This window comes from Pholcus phalangioides, unplaced genomic scaffold, assembly GCF_987345545.1.
Source record: "Pholcus phalangioides strain wild (caught in Gottingen) unplaced genomic scaffold, Ppha-v1.0 ptg000027l_1, whole genome shotgun sequence".
Lineage (NCBI taxonomy): Eukaryota > Metazoa > Arthropoda > Arachnida > Araneae > Pholcidae > Pholcus > Pholcus phalangioides.
Window position 1 is genome coordinate 9,075,202 of NW_028301617.1, and position 20,311 is coordinate 9,095,512.

Sequence of the window (20,311 nt, forward strand, 5' to 3'; positions counted from 1 at the left end):
CTGCCGTAGGGAGACAGAGCGTGGTGGGGGGAAGGGGTATCACGGTTGGTCTAGTGGTGGCTCGCGGGCTTTGTGGGAAGTTTCAATTTGGCCAGCCGTATCTGAAAAGTTGAAGACCCGTGTGGTAAAGGAACTTCTCGGTTTGATTCAGGTTAAAAGAAAAATGTTAAAAAATTCTTCTTGACAAAAATGAAGGATTAGAAAAATAGACACATAAATTCTTGGAGTGTCACTAATGTTGAGTGAGAGCCACCCACTGATCCAGATCTGGAACATCGCAAGACCGTTACTCTCCCAGAACATGGAAGAAATATGTGAATTCTAATGAGTTCTTTTTCATCGTGACACATTACGTATGTTTCTATAATAATGTCTGCTGCGAATGGCACGTGACCGTTATCTTAAACATCTCCCAGTTATAATGTGAAAGTAAAATGATAATAAAGTGTTTTTAAAGAGCCGCAAAAGAAAAGAAACTGCTTTCAATCAAAGTGACATTTCACCCCACCGCAATTAAGTAACGCTATGACCTCACCTCGCAGCGACACTTTCCGTGTCTTCCTACGGGTGTCCTATCCCCCCCCCCCTTCATTAGTATGCGTCACACTCATCTATCTCCTAGATGAGCCGTTATGTATAAAAGCCGTTGCTCTGTCCCCAATGAACGCCATTGCAATATCCATTCGTCCGTTTTTAGGAAGTCTTTGGATTTCATTCGATCTACAGCAATGATGTTGAAGGTAAGAGGAATACTTTTTTTGTTATTGCAAGTTAAATATTGTGTGGAAGTAAGTTCCTCTCTGGTTGTGTGTGTGTGTGTGTGTGTGTGTGTGGTATCGATTTTTGAACACTTCCGTTTTGCCGATGAGATGGTGCTGCCATCTCTCGGTTTTGGGAGAAGTTAATGAATTGGGGACTTGAGAAATCTATGGCTATACTTGAGTGATACTTTCTTAAATACAGTAAGAAGTCCGTTCAAACCTTACATTGTGAAATGTGAATGCGGCGAGAAATTACAAATCGTGGAGCTGTGAGCTTTCATCCCCGGATTCGACGTTTTCACGAACACTTTTCACCACATGTGCACTTGCACTTCCACAATAGGTATCCTCGCAGAGGTGCCCACTTCTAAGACCAGTAGAATAGCCATTAAAACGCGTGCCACGGAACTGTGCAAATTATAACTCAATTCTGCTGTAAAGGGGGGTCATTCAAGTATTAGGGCAACATCGAGGGGGGGGGGGTTCGGATTTGCTGACTTTTGATGGCAACGGGGGAGGTGGGTTTGAAGGTTGCTTACGTCATCAACCACCCCTTTTTGAAGATATGAAATATTCTAAGCTGCCGACGAAATTTTGCTGACGGGGGGGGAGAGGAGGGGGGTGTCAGTGTTTTGCTGACTTTTGCTGCCTTCACGTTCATGACGTCAAAGTTCTAGCTACTAGGGCTGCATTGCTTCATATAACAGTCTACTACTCACGCTCTGCACTTGGGTTCGAAAACCAAGATTAAAAATTAAAAAAAAATAATAAATATTTTAAATACTTTCAAATATTTAAAAAGACAAAAAATTAAAATTTTAAAATTAAACTTAAAAGTTATTAAAGTATTTAGTCAATTAAATATTCGTAATGAACTGAACGGCTTGTAATTTTGGTCCCGTCAGTGGCCGTCGTTGGCAGGTTTTATTGTTTAAAATTGTGAAATATGGACAAAAGGCAGTTAAAGTTGCTAAATCTCTTTCATTTCAGAAAGAAAGGAGGGATACACGTATGTGGGTACATCATATTGATGAACAGGGACCTTCGTATGGGGTTTTTAAGGGTATTTATGGCAAATAATTGAAAAAAATTCCGTGCAAAATTATCTTTAAAAAGTAGCCAAAGATGCGGACGAATTGGCTTCGCATCCGCATTGTCTGAATAGCTCCGAATAAACCTATTGTTAAAACTTCTATGTGCGGATGCGGTTGATCCCCCCCATCGTTGTGTTTAGATGAATTCTCCAGTCCCGTCATTATTCCTTTGTGTTCATTATGGTCTTCGCATTGAAAGCCACGAAAATAATTGCTTTCCCCGACGCCCGAAGACGACGTCTGTCTCCAGACGCCGTGGGAGGCGGCCTGAAGCACCAGAGAGGAATCAACTGTTAGACATTCAGCACCGAGTCAGGCCGGGCAGCCACCAGGCGGAGCATTAACCGTCCACCCCATTTATTTGTGTCCGAAAATTCTAAAATTGCTTCCTACCCCCCAGAGAGTCCCATTAACATCTCACGAGCCCGGGTCATCAGAATATATGTAAAAAAGGAACGTCTGACTTAAAAAAGGATTATTACATGAAAATTTCATGCAAATCAATACCGATTTGCTTGAATGAGTGGCGCACATCTTTTCTTATGTATGCGCGCAACCGGTATAGTTAGTTCAATCTAAGCATCACTGATACAAAAAAGGAGGAAATTTTTCAGGAACGCAAAATTTCCTGCGCATTTGTTGCGAAAGTATGAGGAAACGCGTGCTGATATCTACAAAAATACATTATCTTGTGGTCACCTTTGGGCTTGATCATGGACTTTATGCATCAAGACATTGACCCGTTAAGTCCTCCAGAACGGATCGGGATCCATGGATCCCACTTTCACTGTTGTCAAGCTGAGCTCAAAAGTTTCTGAGATGTTCAAATGTTTTGGAACAAACGCGCATACAACAACAACTACATCTTAACCAAACATGATCTGCGTAAACATTCCTCTGAAGAATTTCCAATGAACCGATGTACGTTGGAATGTGCGCGTACGTGTTGCGGACCTTACGTGAAGTTTGTGTCTGTGTTACGATTGCTGCAGGGCTGCCATCTGTCATTTATTTTTAATGTAAGGTCAATATCTGAGCAGTAAACGTCCGCGCCACCTGAAAATCTTTAGGAGTTTGCCGGCGTTGATTGATCGGTCGCCCGGGGTACCATAGCTTACCACCGCGATCGCGTCAGGAAGTGTAAGTCGCTCGCGTGACCAACCTATGGAAATTATGGGCAGAGATTTAAAAAATTCTCGCAATGGCAAATGGTCATCCAGACAAACACCGCTCATTGACTGTGAGAATCTCATTAGATTATCAATAAAAAAAAATCTTTCCGCTTAAAACGTCACCAATTAGTAGCACGAGTTTATATAGCCAAACCTTCAATCATCGGAATCTATAATACAGAAATTTAGTTAGATTGTCTGTCCAACTCAAACCGCATAACAGGAAAAATTGCATAATTCGGAACCAAAAATACTGAACGTGTAGAAATTCGGCCAACAACCGGCGTTGGCTCCCACCGATTCATTTAACCCTTTAAACGGCATTGACGAGATATCTTGCCTACTTAAAGCACCCCTTATTTTAACAATGGCATGCCCAAATCTTTAGAGAAGTTGGTTTCGCAATAGAACGCTTTTCCTTGCTCTTGTTAGTTCACACCTGCTGAAAATCGGAAGGAAGCCTACTTAGTTGAAAATATATACAACGTTTTGAAGTGTGCTCTGCTGTGCTGGCTTAAAGTGTTAATAACCTGTCAAAGCATTATCATGAAAGTAACACATCTGAATTTCGTGGTGAGAAACTGCCGCATGATCATACAGCCAAACATCAATTCAAATACGTTTCTCCATGTTACTTGTACTAATTCTCGTTCTGACAAGAGTGAAAGTTGTCCTTGTTCCTCAAAGCAATTCGATTTAGCACATCCTAAAGGCGGCTATACGAGTCGCTGCAAGCTTGGCAACTATGCATGTTCAATCTGTTTGTATGATCACGCGCAATTTCCTTTTGGGCACCACATGGTTGCGCAAGAACCACTTTGTACTTGGAATATGTCTTGGGCGAGATTATGCGCTCCCCTTTGTGCTTGGCTGAGGAATGCACATATGCACATATACATTTGCATATAATCCAGGCTCATCATAATTAGCTACATTTATTCCTTTAAGCACGAGAAAAGAATCACTGTCAGACATTCAGCAAATTTCAGGTCGGGCAGCCACCGGGAGGAGCCCCTTCCGCAGGGCACCAACCGTCCACCCCATTTATTGTTTCCGTAAATTCTATATAAAATTGCTTCCTATATACCCCCCCCCAGGGAGCCCTATTAACATCTCACGAGCCCTTGTCATCGGCATAAAAAAAGGAACGTCTGACTTATAAAGGATTATTACATGAATATTTCATGCAAATCAATACAAACTTGCTTGAATAAGTGGCGCACATCTTTTTTAGTTATGTATGCGTATGTAATACTTAAGTGAAGTAATTATTATAAACCTCAGGGACACTAAATTGCTGCTGGCGAGTTGTTAATGGTTGCTCCCTGGGGGTAAGATGTAAAGTTGATTTTTTTTATTATTTTTTTTCTGGAAAACATAAATGTTCCCTCCGGGGAACCCTGTATGGCGAACTATGTTTGCCGGGCCGGGGATTAATATCTTTTATGTATGCGTACCAGGTATAGTTAGTTCAAAATCTGAGCATAAGGAGGGCATTTTTCGCGAACGCAAAATTACGTTCGCATTTGTCCCGCAAGTATGAGAAAACGCTTGCTGATATCTAAAAATATATTATCTCGTGGCTATCTTTGGCCTTGATCATGGATTTTATGCATCAAGGCATTGACTCGATAAGTCTCCAGCACGCATCTGGGCTGGACATCACCCATGGATGATTCAGGATCCATGGGTGATGTTCCACAGCAAAAAATTTGAGATTTTCTGATAACAACTTCATTGCATCCAATCAGCATGGATTCCAGCAAAACCAAAATACTGGAATATCGTATTAAACGTCTGCAGTTATCTAAATAATGATTATAATAATAACAAATATTGCATAATAGTTTATCTGGATTTAAAGCAAACATTCGATAACGTAAACTGAAATATATTAACAAGAAAATTACATAAGGCTGGAGTCAGGGGACAAGTACTTGAATGGTTTAAAACGTTTTACTTACATACACACAAAGCACATTTACTGTAAATAAGAAAATTAATTACCACACCACGAAACCCAAAATGATGTTCCCCAGGGCTCAGTGTTGGGACCCACATTATTCTTAATTTACATAAACGACTTTTGCAAAATGCACCTGAACGGACTGCTGATCACATTCGCAGGCGATACAGAATTATACATAGAAGATGATGATATAACAAATCTTTTAATAAAAGCCTAAAATGATCTCAGAAATCTCGATGAGTGGATGACAAAAAATAAACTTAAACTGAACATCAGTAAAACAAAATATCAATGAACAAGAAGCATTCATCATGACACTGAAATCAACATTGAAATCCATCACCGTCACCCACAGAAACAACATAAATGTATATGTGAAGTAATCGAAAGAGTATGAATATTTAGGAATACCAAATACAAATACAACGCCACAACAGGCAAAATGCCCAACGAGGTGGCTGAGAAAAAGATGCCCATAAAAATATGGATGTCATATATTTAAGAAATATAGCAACCCTATTAAAAATGCAATTAACAAGAATTATAATCAATATATATACACATGATAAAAATATACAATGCCCATAAAGAATACTTATGGTTGTCAATTCAAGATGATCAAAAATGGAGCACTCATAGCTTGTTAACAAAGCATTGTCATATGCTTAATTGGAAGTCACCATAAAAGAGTATGTACCGAAACAGAACAGTTTAAGTAACGAAAGTTAGACTGGGGATGTTCATTTGCCGACTATAAGGCATCTGAAATGTTAGGGACTGTTCGAGCTAGACCTGATTTCTCCATAGGTGCCACTAACTTAGGGCTTCAAATTTAAACGGAATATCTTTGTTGAAAATCCAGGCATTATTTCCAAAGTTGAGGTTTTCAAATGTTTACTTTTCCCTGCCCAGGGTTCCCCACTCCCCAAGTCAAAAGTGGGTCCTGCGTTCGAGATTACCTTGCAGTTGTATCACGGACTGCTGATGAAGAATTAAACCACTGAAATTTTAAATTTCATCTGTATGTAAAATTAATGTGCTGTTGTGAAGAGAAGTTATTCTAACAGTTGCTCTCTGATTCGTCTAAATTAAAAATTACTAGTATAAATCAAAGTGTACCAGTATATTTAAGTAATATATATATATATATATATATATATATATATATACTAGCTATAATACCCGGCGCTGCCCGGGTTTTCTTCAATGAGGCTTTTTGGATCACGTGATATCTCCCTCTTTCACTGAGGGACATGCTAACCGTGTCTAAGTTTACCAACATGACTTCCTGCGCGACTCTTGAAAGAAACGAATGCAAATACTCAAAAGTAGGTCCGGCTAATTACTTCCTATTTAATCTCCTGTGGGCTTCGTATATCTCTAAGTGAACTCAATATCTCAAAAATCGAGAATTCAATACAATTTTTAAAACTATTGATGTGACAGAAAACCCCAAAAAATGCCCACATTTCTACAGTAAAATCGGCAATTTTAATACTGATTTCTATGAGGATCACCCTTTTCCTTACCCTCAAAGCGATGCTGATGATGGTTATGACGTCTATTCAAAAAGCCTCATTACCGGGAGTATTGAAAAAGTGGCATGAATGAATGAACGCCAGGGTCTCTGCCACCGGACTTATCCCGTTGCCGAGATCTCTTCCAGCCCAGCTTCGTGGCTGAGTCTGGAACAAAGTGAGTGTGTACACCTAACAGTCTGAGTGTGTAGCTAGTGTTGTGCATGATATTTCAGTGCTGCCATCTATACTTAAAATTGTGAGTGAAGTGTAATGATTGAATATTTGTAACGGTGTAGGCCTGATGCTCTCTGTGGCGAGACTTTTTAACAGGGAGATCGGATCGCATTCTGTGGAAACCAACTTCAGCCGACCACCACTGTGGGGTTCGAACCCGGATCCTCGCATCGCGAGTCCGTCACTATAACCACCACAGCGGCTGAAAAAGTGGCAAACCATTATAAAGGCATAAACTATTATACATATAGTAACAGGATTAGAGAAGTGACAAACCATTGTAAAGGCATATACACGTCTGAAACGCATTGCTAGGGAACTGTGGTAACCAAAGTAAACATTTGGAGGCTCAAAAACCATTGCTGCCCGACAGTTTTTTGCCCATTTGGGGCATTTACCCTGCTCTGGCGAAATTTTAAAGTAGCCTATCGTTAAAGTCCGGTCTCATTTGGTGTATATGCAAAATTTGACGACGATCGATGTAAAATTGTAGATTTGTATAGAGAACTATAGAATCTATAAATTTTATTAATATATTGTAATTTTGTTTCATATTTCAATAAATTCCATAATATTTTGAATTTATAGAGATTTTTTACAATATTGCACATTGGAATTGATGGCACTTCGCTTAAGTCGTCACTCCGCTTAAGCCGTCATAATTTTTCGATGATATGATGTGACGACTTATCGAGGTTTTACTGTATTTCGATTGTTTTATTTCATTTTCATGTCCTGTTAATAGCATACCTAGACACTATCGCATAAAATATGTCTTGCACACCGAATCGCCTTCAATATATAGTAACTTTTTACAAAACATTTACAATTGTAAAATTACAATTGAAATTGAATGTTTTATATTCTTTCTCATCAATTTGTCTTCATGCAAATAGGAAACTTAATAACATTGTAATGTACTTCGGTTCAAATTGGCGGGTAAACAAATGAGGGAATATTCAAAAGAAAGAAATATATATACATACATACATACAGGGTGGGCAAAAAGTCCGTGTAGTAACTTTAAAAATTCATAAAAGCCGGAGAAATAACCGAAATAAAAAAACGGTTTGCAGGAATAATCATCGGTAGGTCATGGGAATTTTTTTAAAGACAGGAAAAAAAAAAAAAACTCATAAAACAGCGGATAGGTGGCGCTGACGTACACAAGTCAAAGAAAAGGCACGCGAATAACGAAAACAGAATGCCTCCAAATCGTTTATTACAGCAGTACGTGTTCCACGTGACCACCACCACAGGGGATAACACATTACAGGCGAGTCGCAAATCCAGCAACGGCAGAGTGCAGCAGGTCCGCATACACGGTCCACACCGGTGAACCGCTTGTGGATTAGGAGCGACAGTTCTTACACCCGTCTCCTTTGCATATTTGCACCGAAGTCGCTCGTACCAGTGCCACCTATCGGCTGTTTATGAGTTTTTTTTCTGTCTGAAAAAAATTCCCGTGACCTAGCGGTGCTAACCCTTCAAACCGTTCTTTATTTCGTTTATTTTTCTGGTTTTTATGAATTTTTAAAGTTTCTACGGACTTTTTGCCCACCCTGTACGTATAAATATGCATCACTTATTATATTATTATTATTTATTATTTTTTTATTTAATTATTTAATTATTATTTTCCCTCTCTTTCGCTTGTGTAAACAGACAAGCTATCAACCTTGTAGGCTTCCTGGAAGGACAATTGTCCCTTGGGGCCACATAGATGCCATTTTTGTGTGCGCGCGCTCAATTTTATATGTATATTGTGTCACTGTCTATTCTATTTGTATACTTTTGTATGTGTCTGCAATGAAATATCGATTGTTTTGGAATAAAAGTGCATACAACAACTACTGCTTCGTCTTGACCGAACAAGATCTGCGTGATCATGATTCCTCTGAAGAATCTCTAACGAATTTGATCCGTAGATGCTGAGTATCAATCGTTCATCTGCTTTCCCGTTCAATCCTTGTATTGTTGTAAGTAACACAACAAAGCACGCGTAGGTCTAATGTTGACCAACAGAGAGTTTTACGACGGAGAGTTTGTCGACCGCAACAATGGAAATCCCAACAACATGTGTCGAGAAAGTATATAAAGAGTGTAAAATAGAGTAATAGCCGTGGGAAAGCTCCCGGGTTCTAGATGGGTCCTTCATAGCCACAAGGGCAGCTTGATATTGAGAAGTATAGTTGGCGGTTCGTTATAACTAGCCAGGTTGATGGAGAACGCTCAACGGCGCTTGATGGTCACTGAGTAACGGGACAGCCTAATGATGTGCCAGTCAGTTGCGCAAACCGTGGGCGACGGTAGCCAGTAAGGTCAATATCTGAGCAGTAAACGTCCGACGTCACCTGAAAATCTTTAAGAGTTTGTCGGTGTTGATTGATCGGTCGCCCGGGGTACCATAGCCTACCACCGCGGTCGCGTCAGGAAGTGTAAGTCGCTCGCGTGACCACAACCTATAGAAATTAGGGTGAGATTTAATAGCAAACGGTCATCCAGACAACCATCGCTTATTGACAGTAAGAATCTCATTACATTAGCAATCGAATAAAAAAAATCTTGCCGCTTAAAACGTCACCAATTAGTGGCCCGAGTTTATATAGCCAAACCTTCAATCATGGGAATCTAATACAAGAATGTAGTTAGATTGTCTGTCCAACTCAAACACATTTTAGGAAAAATTGCATAATTCGGAATCAAAAATACTGAACGTATAGAAATTCAGCCAACAACCGGCAATTGGCTCTCACCGATTCATTTAACCTTTCAAACGGCATTGACGAGATATCTTGCCTACTTAAAGCACCCCTTATTTTAAAAATGGCATGCCCAAATCTTTAGAGAAGTTGGTTTCGCAATGGAACGCTTTTCCCTGCACTTCTTAGTTTACACCTGCTGAAAATCGGAAGGAAGCCTACTTAGTTGAAAATATATACAACGTTTTGAAGTGTGCTCTGTTGTGCTGGCTTAAAGTGTTAATAACCTGTCAAAGCATTAGCATGAAAGTAACACATCTGAATTTCGTGGTGAGAAACTGCCGCATGATCATACAGCCAAATATCAATTCAAATACGTCTCTCCATGTTACTTGTACTAATTCTCGTTCTGACAAGAGTGAAAGTTGTCCTTGTTCCTCAAAGCAATTCGATTTAGCACATCTTAAAGGCGGCTATACGCGTCGCTGCAGGCTTGGCAACTACACATGTTCAATCTTTTTGTACAATCATGCACAATTTCCTTTTTGGAACTACATGCTTGTATAAGATTCATTTTGAACTTGAAATATGTCTAGCTCGAACGAGAGATAATGCGCTCGTTTTGGCTGCCTTTCTTTTCACGGAAGAAGAACTCAAACACCAATGAGAGCCATTTTAAAAGTTTTTAAACATTTTAAAAGACTTTACCGTCCTGCTACTTTACTGCACCCAAACTCTGGTAATATCACCATACAACAATTCACTACCGACATAATCACGTCGGATATGAAGGTGCCATGTATCGGTTGTCACCTCAGGTTCGGTAGGGAATGAACTTGTATATTGATCGAAACCATGAACCTGACGGCAACCTTCATGCAGGTGGACAAGTACAAATACTGCATGGTACACACCTTCAGTTCCAATACCTTCAGTTCCAATTTGGCAAGTGCGGCATGTACGAGCATGCATATAATCTAAATTCCTCTCCAAACCTCAAACTACTTACGCAATCAAAATTCTTGCGCACAATCTCCTACAGACGCTCGAGCGTACTTGTACAAAATGATTGAATATACATGTTTGCATTTACATGTGTAGCCCCGTCTAAGCATTGCTTCGCCATTATCACACTTGGCTGCGCATATTACACCTTTAGAAATATATTATATTATATTTATGGAATTATTGCGTCAAGTTAATCTTTCTCAATCCATCTGCTTACATTACAACTGTTACTATTATTTTTCAGGTAATAATCGCTGTCTGTGTCCTAGTAGGTGCATCAACGGCTCAAAGACTGGCCGAATTAAGAGTTAGTATCAGATAAAACTTTTAGATGTTTTTATCGTTTTCAATATTTTTTCTGAATGTTCTTTCACCTGGCTAGTCGTAATGTTTCAGCATAAATTCCAGGACTAACAGGTCAGAGATAGATTCCTCTATTTGTGAAATAGTTCCTAATATATTGCAATTCATAGGCGATGGTATACATAATTCATACACACCACTCCCTACGGAACGAGGCCTCTTTTGTAAGGATGTTTTTTTACAGGTCCTATGTAATTTAACCCAGTTAATTCATTCTCTGGAACAGTTTTTAGTGTTAAAAATTGATGTAAAATTTTATTTCAATCTCTGAGCCATCTGGGCCAGAGCAGCAACCTCTTAGCGATAGAAGGCTTCCGCACGGGTTGCCAAGTTCACCTGCAACGTCATTCAGACTACCTGGCAAGTTTTCCACATTTTGAACCACGGCATCCTATTTCGTTTATACTTGTTTTGGCGTGAGATCTTCCTGGTTGGCTGACGCAAACAGCATGGTGATTGGATATGGGGCATAGAAACCGCCAATTCTGAGCCCGATCATTTATTTTCCTCACAACGATGATACTAGCATGAGCAGGGAATTTTTCCCACGAATATTCTGAGGAAAAATGCACTCCGTGCTGAGGCTACGAGCAGACTGCGGAGGCCTTCTATCTCTAGGAGGTGCTGGTCAGAGTAATATTTCTACGCATGAAATTCCCTGCTTCACCTAATGTAAGGCGCCTATAAAATAGAGCAGACTCAAAGCCCTCCATGGTTGGAAAAAAAAAACTGGACAGACTTGACGCTTCTTCTCTCCAAGTGCAAAAAAAAAAAAAAAAAAAAAAACAGCATGTAACGCCGTCTATCGGAGAGGGATAACGATGTCATTATCCACCACCAATAAAAAAGGAAAGCGACACAATTCAAAAGGTATAAAGGATGACGATGGTGTGTGTGTGTTTGTTGTGAGTCGTCGATAGGGCAGGGGGAACCACAAGCAGAAAATAAAGTATAATGGGGTCCACGGGCAAAAAGAGTTCAAGAAATACTGGTCTAGCGCACCACACGGATTGCGAAAGAGCGGTGGTTCGATTCCCTACCGAGACACATGTAGACTTTTTACTTTCGAAATTCCTCTTCTCATCCTGTCCAGACTGACATTCTTCCCCATAGATATAACATAACCATAGATCGCGCAATTAGTATTGTTTTTTGTTTCCTGCATGTAAACCCCGTGACGAGTGGGTACTCTCACGAGTCGGTAAGAAAAGCTATTCCTTGTCATTCCTGGCCTAGGACCCAGAGGCGAGGGGATTCAGGGGATTCACCGAGGGCCCGTGCCCCCCGCCCAAGCCAACCAAAAATTAGAAAAAATAAATAAATATTTCAGTTAAAAAAAATTGAAATATTGAAAAAAAAAAACCCTTCCGTGTGCCATTTCAACCAATTTCTGTTAATTTAAAGGCATTTGGAAGGTTGGTAACTCTCTCTCAAAATTTCCTGGGAAGAAAAATTTTGTCTCTTCCGGAGGTCGATCCTGTGTACGCCCACCAAAAATCCCCAGCTTAGGGGCTCTGCTGCAGGAGGTGGCGGCAAATAGCTCTTGCTTTAAGAAATTCTTAATTATTTCCCATGATGGAAATTTTTCATATATTTCTTCTTGATCCATCCTAAAGATAAATTTTTCACTCAAAAATTATGTCTAATGAATTGAATCCAACGACAGAAATTCATCAAAAAGTATTTGAATGTAAGGGCCACGAAAGAAAAAAAACAGTAAAAAATACGAAAAATTTATATAACACAAAGATAGAATTAACCGCACTAATTTTGATTAGGAATGTCATCATGACATCAGTTGAAGTTAGGTATCGTATACTTATTCCTCTTTTATAAGAAACACCGCTTTTGAACAAAGTCACGCATAACAGAATCTGAATTTTCTTCACTCATTACAAGGAATGCGTCGCCAAATAAGACAATAGCGCCAAGTTATGAATACCATGGTCTTGTCATTCAACTCGTCACAGGAGGGTGTGTGTGCCGCAAAAAAAAGAGGGCCCCGGACAGCAGTATGAGCAGCCTAGCCTCTTTGTGTACAAGCTGCAGGCGACAAATTTGAACGATCTGTATTAGACGTATAGGCGATAAATGTGGTAGCCTTGTTCCACCTTAAAAAAGGGAAGAAAGGGGAGGTAATGGAAGAGTAAATAAATAAAGGTAGGAAGGAACAGTACAAAGATAATGATCAAAAGTATAAGAAAGTATTAAAGTACATAAAGTATTAAAGTACATATTAAAGTACAGTGTCTTTTGCTTTTCCCCCCCTCAGCTACATACTTGTTCTCTTCCTTACTTCTATGTGCAGTATACAATAGAATTATTACATTATATGAGTGTGCGTGTGGGGAGGGGGAATGTCGTAAGAAAGGGGAGAGTGGGATAAAGCTGAGGAAAACAGCCACCATATCATTATCTCGTTGAAATATTACGATGGTGGGTGAGAGAACAGAAGAGGGGAACAACACACACAAATGTTTCATGTAGTTATAGTAACCCTGCGCGATCAGGAAAAATAGAGGTTGAAAAAATAAATGAATTGAATTTATTCCACTGGCGTAATATTACGTCCCTGATCGTAAAGAGGCTAGTTAATCTTATGTTCTTCTCTAGTCTCAAAACCGATTCTTAGAAGACTAATAAAAAAAATTATTTTTACCCAGATAGAGGGCACCTGCCTATCATAGGCACCCACCTGGAACGGGAGAGCTTAAGATACAATACTTGAGTCCCCCCCCCCCAATGATTTCTGTAAGGGATATGAGCCCGCCCCCCCCCCCTTCCAAATAATTCATCAACATACAATACAGCACATGTCTTTCACGGCGCGCGCCCTTGAATCTCGTGCCGAATTTATATTGACTCCTTCTGGGGTTAAATGTGGTGTAGACAGGTGACGGGGTAGGGGGGGGGGGGAGGTTACGCTTGATACAAAATGCAGATTAATATACTCTGTATGTTCTACCACTTTTCGGTGTTCTCGAGTAACTGATGCTCTATTTTTTCATTCCTTCAGTCCACAGAAATCAACGAGCCGATCCCGTACTCGTTCAGCTACGTAGCACCAGGTGACGAAGGAGAGAGCGCCCACCAGGAAGTCGGCGACGGGTACGGAAGAGTCCGGGGTTCCTACTCACTGAGCGACATCGACGGAAACAACAGGGTCGTCGAGTACGAGGCTGACGAGAACGGTTTCCGGGCCGTCGTCAGGACAAACGAACCTGGAACGGCCAATCTGAACCCAGCCGACGTCGTGGTGGAGTCCAGCGCCCCCGAAGCGGCACCTATCGCACCTCAGCCGGCGCCTGCATTGCGAGTCATTCCTCAGCCAGCACCTGCTCTGAGGGTCGCCTCACCTCGACCGCGGATCCAACCACCCAGGAGATTAGCCGGCAGGGCCTCGAATGTCAGATACGTCTTGGTTCCGGACCATCACCATCACTAGGATCGCTGCAAAGAAATGTACCAGTGCGAATCGAGCTGCATCTGAATTCAATTCAGTCAATCCGTTCCTGATTCCGAAAATGCAAACACCTATCTTTTACATACTATCCGCACACACGAAGCCGTCGATCTAATTTCGAAGATCTGACCATATTTCAAGAAGTAGAAAGCGGTCTTGCCAAATAACGCTAATTTCTGCCAAATGTTTTATTCTACCGGAACAACTCAGAATCCACCGGAACACACAAAGTTTTTTAAAACATTGACATCGTCAAAAACAGTTATCATATTTCACCCAGACGAAAGTGGAGCATCTAGCCAATTCTCGCCAAATATCAGCTTTTTTTACGGCAAAAATTAGGTTTCATTCTATTGAAACAACTCGAAAATCAAACAGTGCACCAACTTTTTTCAACATTGACTGTTCTTATGAAAGATGGTTACAATATTTTATTGTGAAGAAAGTGAAAAATCTCCAGCCAATTTTCGCCAAATACCGCCAATTACTGCAAAATATCAGTTTTTCGCTGCCGAAACTATGTTTTGTTCTATCGAAACAATTCCAAAATTCATCGGGACACCTAGTTTTGAAACCTTGACTGCCCTTGTCAAATTTTCTGTATCTTCGACTGAGCCGAAAGCGAGACATCTAACCAATTCCCCCCAAACAACGCTAATTTTCACCAACCTTGACTGTCCTTGCCAAAAACATTGACCATATTTCACCGAGTCGGAAGCGGGAAATCTAGCCTATTTTCGCCAAATAACGATAAATTCTACCAAATAGCTAGCAGCGTTTTACGGCCAGAACCGTGTGTCGCTCTTTCAAAAATCCAACGGGGCGCACCAAGTTTTTCAAACCTTGTCTGCCTTCGTCAAAGGAGGGTGACAATATTTCGCTGAGACGAGGGCAACATACAACCAGCCAATTCCCGCCAAACAATGCTAATTTCGCCACATACCAGCTTTCCATTATTTCCTCCCGAAAAACCAACAGAACACCGATAACTCTTTGGAATCTCGACTGTCCTTGTCACACCAGGACGCATAAGACTCTTTATAAGTTGCAATATCTCACGTTAATTTCGCCTCCAAATTTCGTGGTCCCACACGAAAACACCAGTGAACTGAGCCTATCCATGATTTCCCTACGCAAAACTCGTGCGCGAAAATTTCCATCTCCCCTTCCCCCCCCCCCACAAAGGCCAACGCATCTGTCAGAACCTTAATCACCCTCCATTTTATGGATGGTCTTTCACACGAAGAAGCGCTCGATCATTCTGATGGCACTGGAGCAACTAGGCCAAGGATACCAATCGATTATGTAGTTACCGAATGAAAACAATCAATTTTGTATTATTATGATTATTATTTTTGTCCAAAAGTGCTTTTAATCAAATGAAGTCTTGTATGTGTTTTAAGGGGGGAAGCCGAATGTTGTTTATTATAGTGGTTTCGGTTTCTTATATTGAATAAAGGGATTTGTGTTTGAGTATTAAATGTTTGCTCTCTATGGAAACTGAATGTATTTTTTGATTTTTATACGTCATAAATTATTATTATTTTTTTTTCTGGTTGATGACGCATGCGCATTCGATTGCTAACTCGGTTGAATTCCATCTGGTCTTTCAATTGGGATGTACCACAAAAAAAAAGTTTTGAAAATTTGCATAGTCTCGGGTGATTTGCAACTTCTCTCCCAAGGGGGATGTCGATTTAGGAGTGCTGCAACTAGGGTGACCATACGTCCCGTATTTCCCTGGGCAGTTCCGGTTTTTTTCCGTCTTTTTATCTGTCCCGATTTTTTTTGCAAAAATATCCCGGTTTTTCACGTATTTTCAGCGAAGCGAACTTCATTTTATTCTTCAAACCCAGCTATTAAAATTAACTCCTCAACTCTCAAACTACATTACGACAAAATCACGACTACAAATAAGAATATTCATCTTAAGAGTACGTGTGTCGTTTTTTTCTCCCCCTTTAATTCACAGCAACTTGCAGAAGCGCTTCATTTCCCGTGATTGGCGACTTTTCTGCGTTTTTAGCATGATTTGGCAACTTTACTTACTTTTGGCATCATTTATGGCGATAATTGGCGATGTCCCGTATTTCGAAGCTCGTATTTTCCTTGAGCAAATATGGTCAGCCTAGCTACAACTGATCGTTTCGTAACGATAACGATCGTCAATCAGAGGTGGATTTATGGTTTTGAAGCGTATGGGTGTGTTGTAAAAGGTTTGCCACCTTTTACCCATTCTAGTCTAATTTTCTTGACAAATTGGCTACCTTCGAGTTATAGCCCGCTTAGCTCTCCCTCTGACCTCCTCCACGAATATGCTCCTGTCTCTAAGTCACTCTTTTCGTCACTTGTATGCTTACATATTTACCAGGTCGCTCGCATATGAGAGAGTTTACATACTCCCTATGAGAGAAAGATGTCCTCTTCTTGTGTTAATGCAAGATTTTCAGACCACTGGTTATATCTGGAGATAATGATGGTTCAGGAAGAAAAGTCTCTCTCATCTCTGCCTCCACGGGGATTCTAACCTTGGTCTCTCGTATTCCGAACGATTGCTCTCTTAATGTATTAACAAGCGGAGAGGACATGTTTCTCTACATGTATGTCGCCGTCTAGTGGCTCTGATGTCATTTAGGAGCTGTTGGTTGATTGCTACCGTCGTGCATTGGACGGAGCCATTGAGCATATGCACGCTCCAAGGAAGAAATATTCTATCTGTTTCCTTAGTTTAGGGGTAGAGAGCACTCGTCCGGGGTTCGAGTCCCCGTGGAGATAGAGATGAATTTTCTTCCTAAATCATCATCCCAGTTACTGATCCAGTCTACCGAAAATCGTGTGCGTAGTCTCTAGACCACTCCAATGATCACACAGTTCTTTATACATTCAAACTCTCTAGATCACTCCTATAATTACACACTCCCTAGATCACTCCCATGTTCACACATTGTCTGAGCCAGTCTTTTGATCACTCACTCACCTAGCGCCCCCAGTCTGTAAATCACTTTTTCAATCACACCTGGTAAACTCGATTTCTAAATCTCTCTTTTGGTCACTCACATGCTTCTATATTATTTTGGTCAGTCATATCCGTCTATATTATTTTGGTCAATTATATTCTATATTATTTTGGTCACTCATATATGCTTATAGACTCCCTAGGTCACTCACCGACCTGTTCCTCGTTTTCTAAGCATAGGTGGATGTAAGGTATTGCCGCTATTTACTATTCTATTCTGATTTTCTCAACCACACATTCCTCAAATTTGCTGTCCTGGATTATCTCCCTCCTGTAAATATGCCCCTTAAGTCCCTCTATCACCCACATCATGGGCGGATATCCAGGGGGCTGGGGGGGGTCAATGCCCCTAGCGTCAAAGATCGACTGATCTAATGTGTATGTGTATATATGAATTGACATCATCATCATCATCATCATCGTCCTCCCCCAGACTTTCGAGTCTATCTCCGCCTATGACCCACATGTTCACACAAAAACTTTCTAGGTAACTCTTTTCGTCGCTCACTGATCTGGTTTCTCCCTCTATAGGTCACTTTTTCGATCATCACTGAACTGGCATCTCGCTTTCTCTTGGTCACTCTCATATGGTTTCACACTTTTTTTGGTTGCTCATATTCTTTCTCACTTTTTAGGCCACTCTTGTGGTAGCTCACTGACTTGAGCCTCGTTCCCTTGGCAGGGACGGATTTATGAGATTTTTGTCGTCCCTCTCCCCATTCTATTCTGATTCTCGTGACCATTCATTCCTCAAATTTGCAACCCTTCCGAATTCGTTGCCCTGCGCCCGCTAACCCCCACTCCCAACCTTTAAATATGCCTCTGTCGTCCAAATTGTTCGTGTTCGTGAGAAATATGTCGTAGAGCAGTGATTTTTCAATCTTTCTTCGCCCATGGCTTCTCTGTACAATACTTTCAGCACGTGACCTAGTGCTTCGACCATAGAACCCGAGTGGTGCAGTGGTAAGATGCTCGTCTTCCCTCATGAAGGTTACCGTCAAGGTACACGGGGTTGATTCTGGGGAAGAACATCGTAAACAAGTTCTTCACCTACTGCTCCTGGAGTGACCAACCACTCATAGGTGGCGCCTTCATTTCCCACCCAACTCCACTGATTGGAAATTGCCGTATGGATGATATATGACACTGGAGTTTGTGGGCGGTAAAGTAGCGCTTCGACCATGTGTACAAGTGTATGATTCTTCATAAATATATATATATATATATCTTCAGAATGAGATATTCGTGAAGAAAATGCAAGCAAGCAAAAATTTGGTTGGACCGTAGATTTACACAATGACGCCAAAAAAAAAAAATATTCACCAAGTTAGAACCATGACCAGGGTTGTTATATAGGGGCCGTTCAAACATTACGTCAGCAAATTTTCAGCCATTTTGACCCCCCTTCCCCCACCTTGTCAGCAAAAGTCAGCAAAACTTTGACCCCACCTTGTCAGCAAAACTTCGTCATCTCTGCCCCATTACCTCCTAACACATATTGGTGGGATCAGAGACGTGCGCGCCGCCAGACCATCAAAAATTTATTTTTTTTATTTAAAAAAAAACACACTTTCAGATCACGCAAGTAGGCCCGTGGCACATTCACAGATCACTTAAGTGACCCGCGACACAGTTCCAGAAAACTTAAGCTATCCGTGTGGCACATTTAGAAATCCCTTGAATTTCATGTGGAACAGTTATAGAGCACTTGAGCCCAGTGCGAATCTGCATCACTGAAGTTACCCGCGGCATAATTACGGATCGCTTGAGTGACGCGCCGCACAGTTCCAGACCACTTAAGCTGCCCGAACACATTCCCAGATCACTTGAATCTGTGAAACATTTAGAGATCACTAAAGTGGTTCTGTGTAGGGGACTCTCTTCAATAAGAAGAATATTATTTCAGGGGCCCAAAAACTATGAGGAAAGGGTTTTCTCGGGTTTGGCGCAGGTGCTCACAAACTATAAGGAAAGGGTTTTCTCGTTTTTGACGCAGGTGCGCACAAACTATAAGGAAAGGTTTTCTCGGTTTTGGCGCAGGTGCCCACAAACTATAAGGAAAGGGTTTTCTCGGTTTTGGCGCACCGAGTACGATGCCATTAAGAATATTTCATATTTTTATACAGGGTGGGGGATAAACCAACTTGATAGGCGAACGGATATTGTAGATTCAATTCCAAAAATTGTACAGGGTGTCCCATAAAATCGTAAATAGTTTCAAAAGTTTTAATAATTGTAGGGATTGGTATACTTGAATGCCGTTTGCGAACAAAATTCTGCCGAAGGGGGATTTTTTTTTTGGTACAGACATATAAGGCCACAACAGGGCCACCGAGGTGGCTAAAAATACTATGCCCATAAAAAATGTTGATGTCAAATATAACCAAAATAAAGCAATTCAAAATAAAACCATATATCACCAAAATACAGTCGAATCCCGTTTTAACGAATACCGTTATATCCAAAATTTCGTTTTAACGAACACTTTTCCTAATCCCCCCAGATACATTTACATAGAAACAATGCAAAGACCCGGAAATCCTTTTTAACGAAATTTCGTTATAACGAAGTGATTTCTCCGGTCTCTTGGAGTTCGTTATAACGGGATTCGACTGTATATATATACATATAATACACTTCCCACAGAAAGATTATGGTTGTCCCTCACCTAAGTATGGATAGAGCGTCTCGATTTACCCCAACATGTTTATCGTATTTCTTTTTAAACGTGTCAATTGTGTTAAAATTCATGCCCCCCGGAGGTAAGCTATTCCATTTATTAACAACCCTGCCAGAGAAAAATTCCCTGCGACATCACAACCAAGAATTGTCCCTTTGGTGTCCCCCTGTCATAGCAGGTGATTGACGGTGTATTAATCATTCATGGTCCATCCTATCCATCCCGTTGGAAATTTTGAACACTTCGGTCATATTCTCAGGACACATGCGTTATTCCAATGTAAACATATTCAAAAAATGAAGTCTCTCTTCATAACTCATACCCGAGTC

At 40.8% G+C, this 20,311-nt stretch overlaps 1 protein-coding gene across 1 annotated transcript; it reads left to right on the top strand.

The window, feature by feature from the left end:
• Positions 1 to 596: 596 nt before the first annotated feature.
• On the top strand, positions 597 to 15,760 carry LOC149068367 (uncharacterized). The gene is made up of 3 exons (XM_089251505.1): positions 597 to 740; positions 10,705 to 10,767; positions 13,840 to 15,760. The coding sequence occupies exons 1-3, from the start codon at positions 633 to 635 to the stop codon at positions 14,266 to 14,268; spliced, it is 600 nt and encodes a 199-aa protein (XP_089107631.1). The 5' UTR covers positions 597 to 632; the 3' UTR covers positions 14,269 to 15,760.
• The last annotated feature ends 4,551 nt before the right edge of the window (positions 15,761 to 20,311 follow it).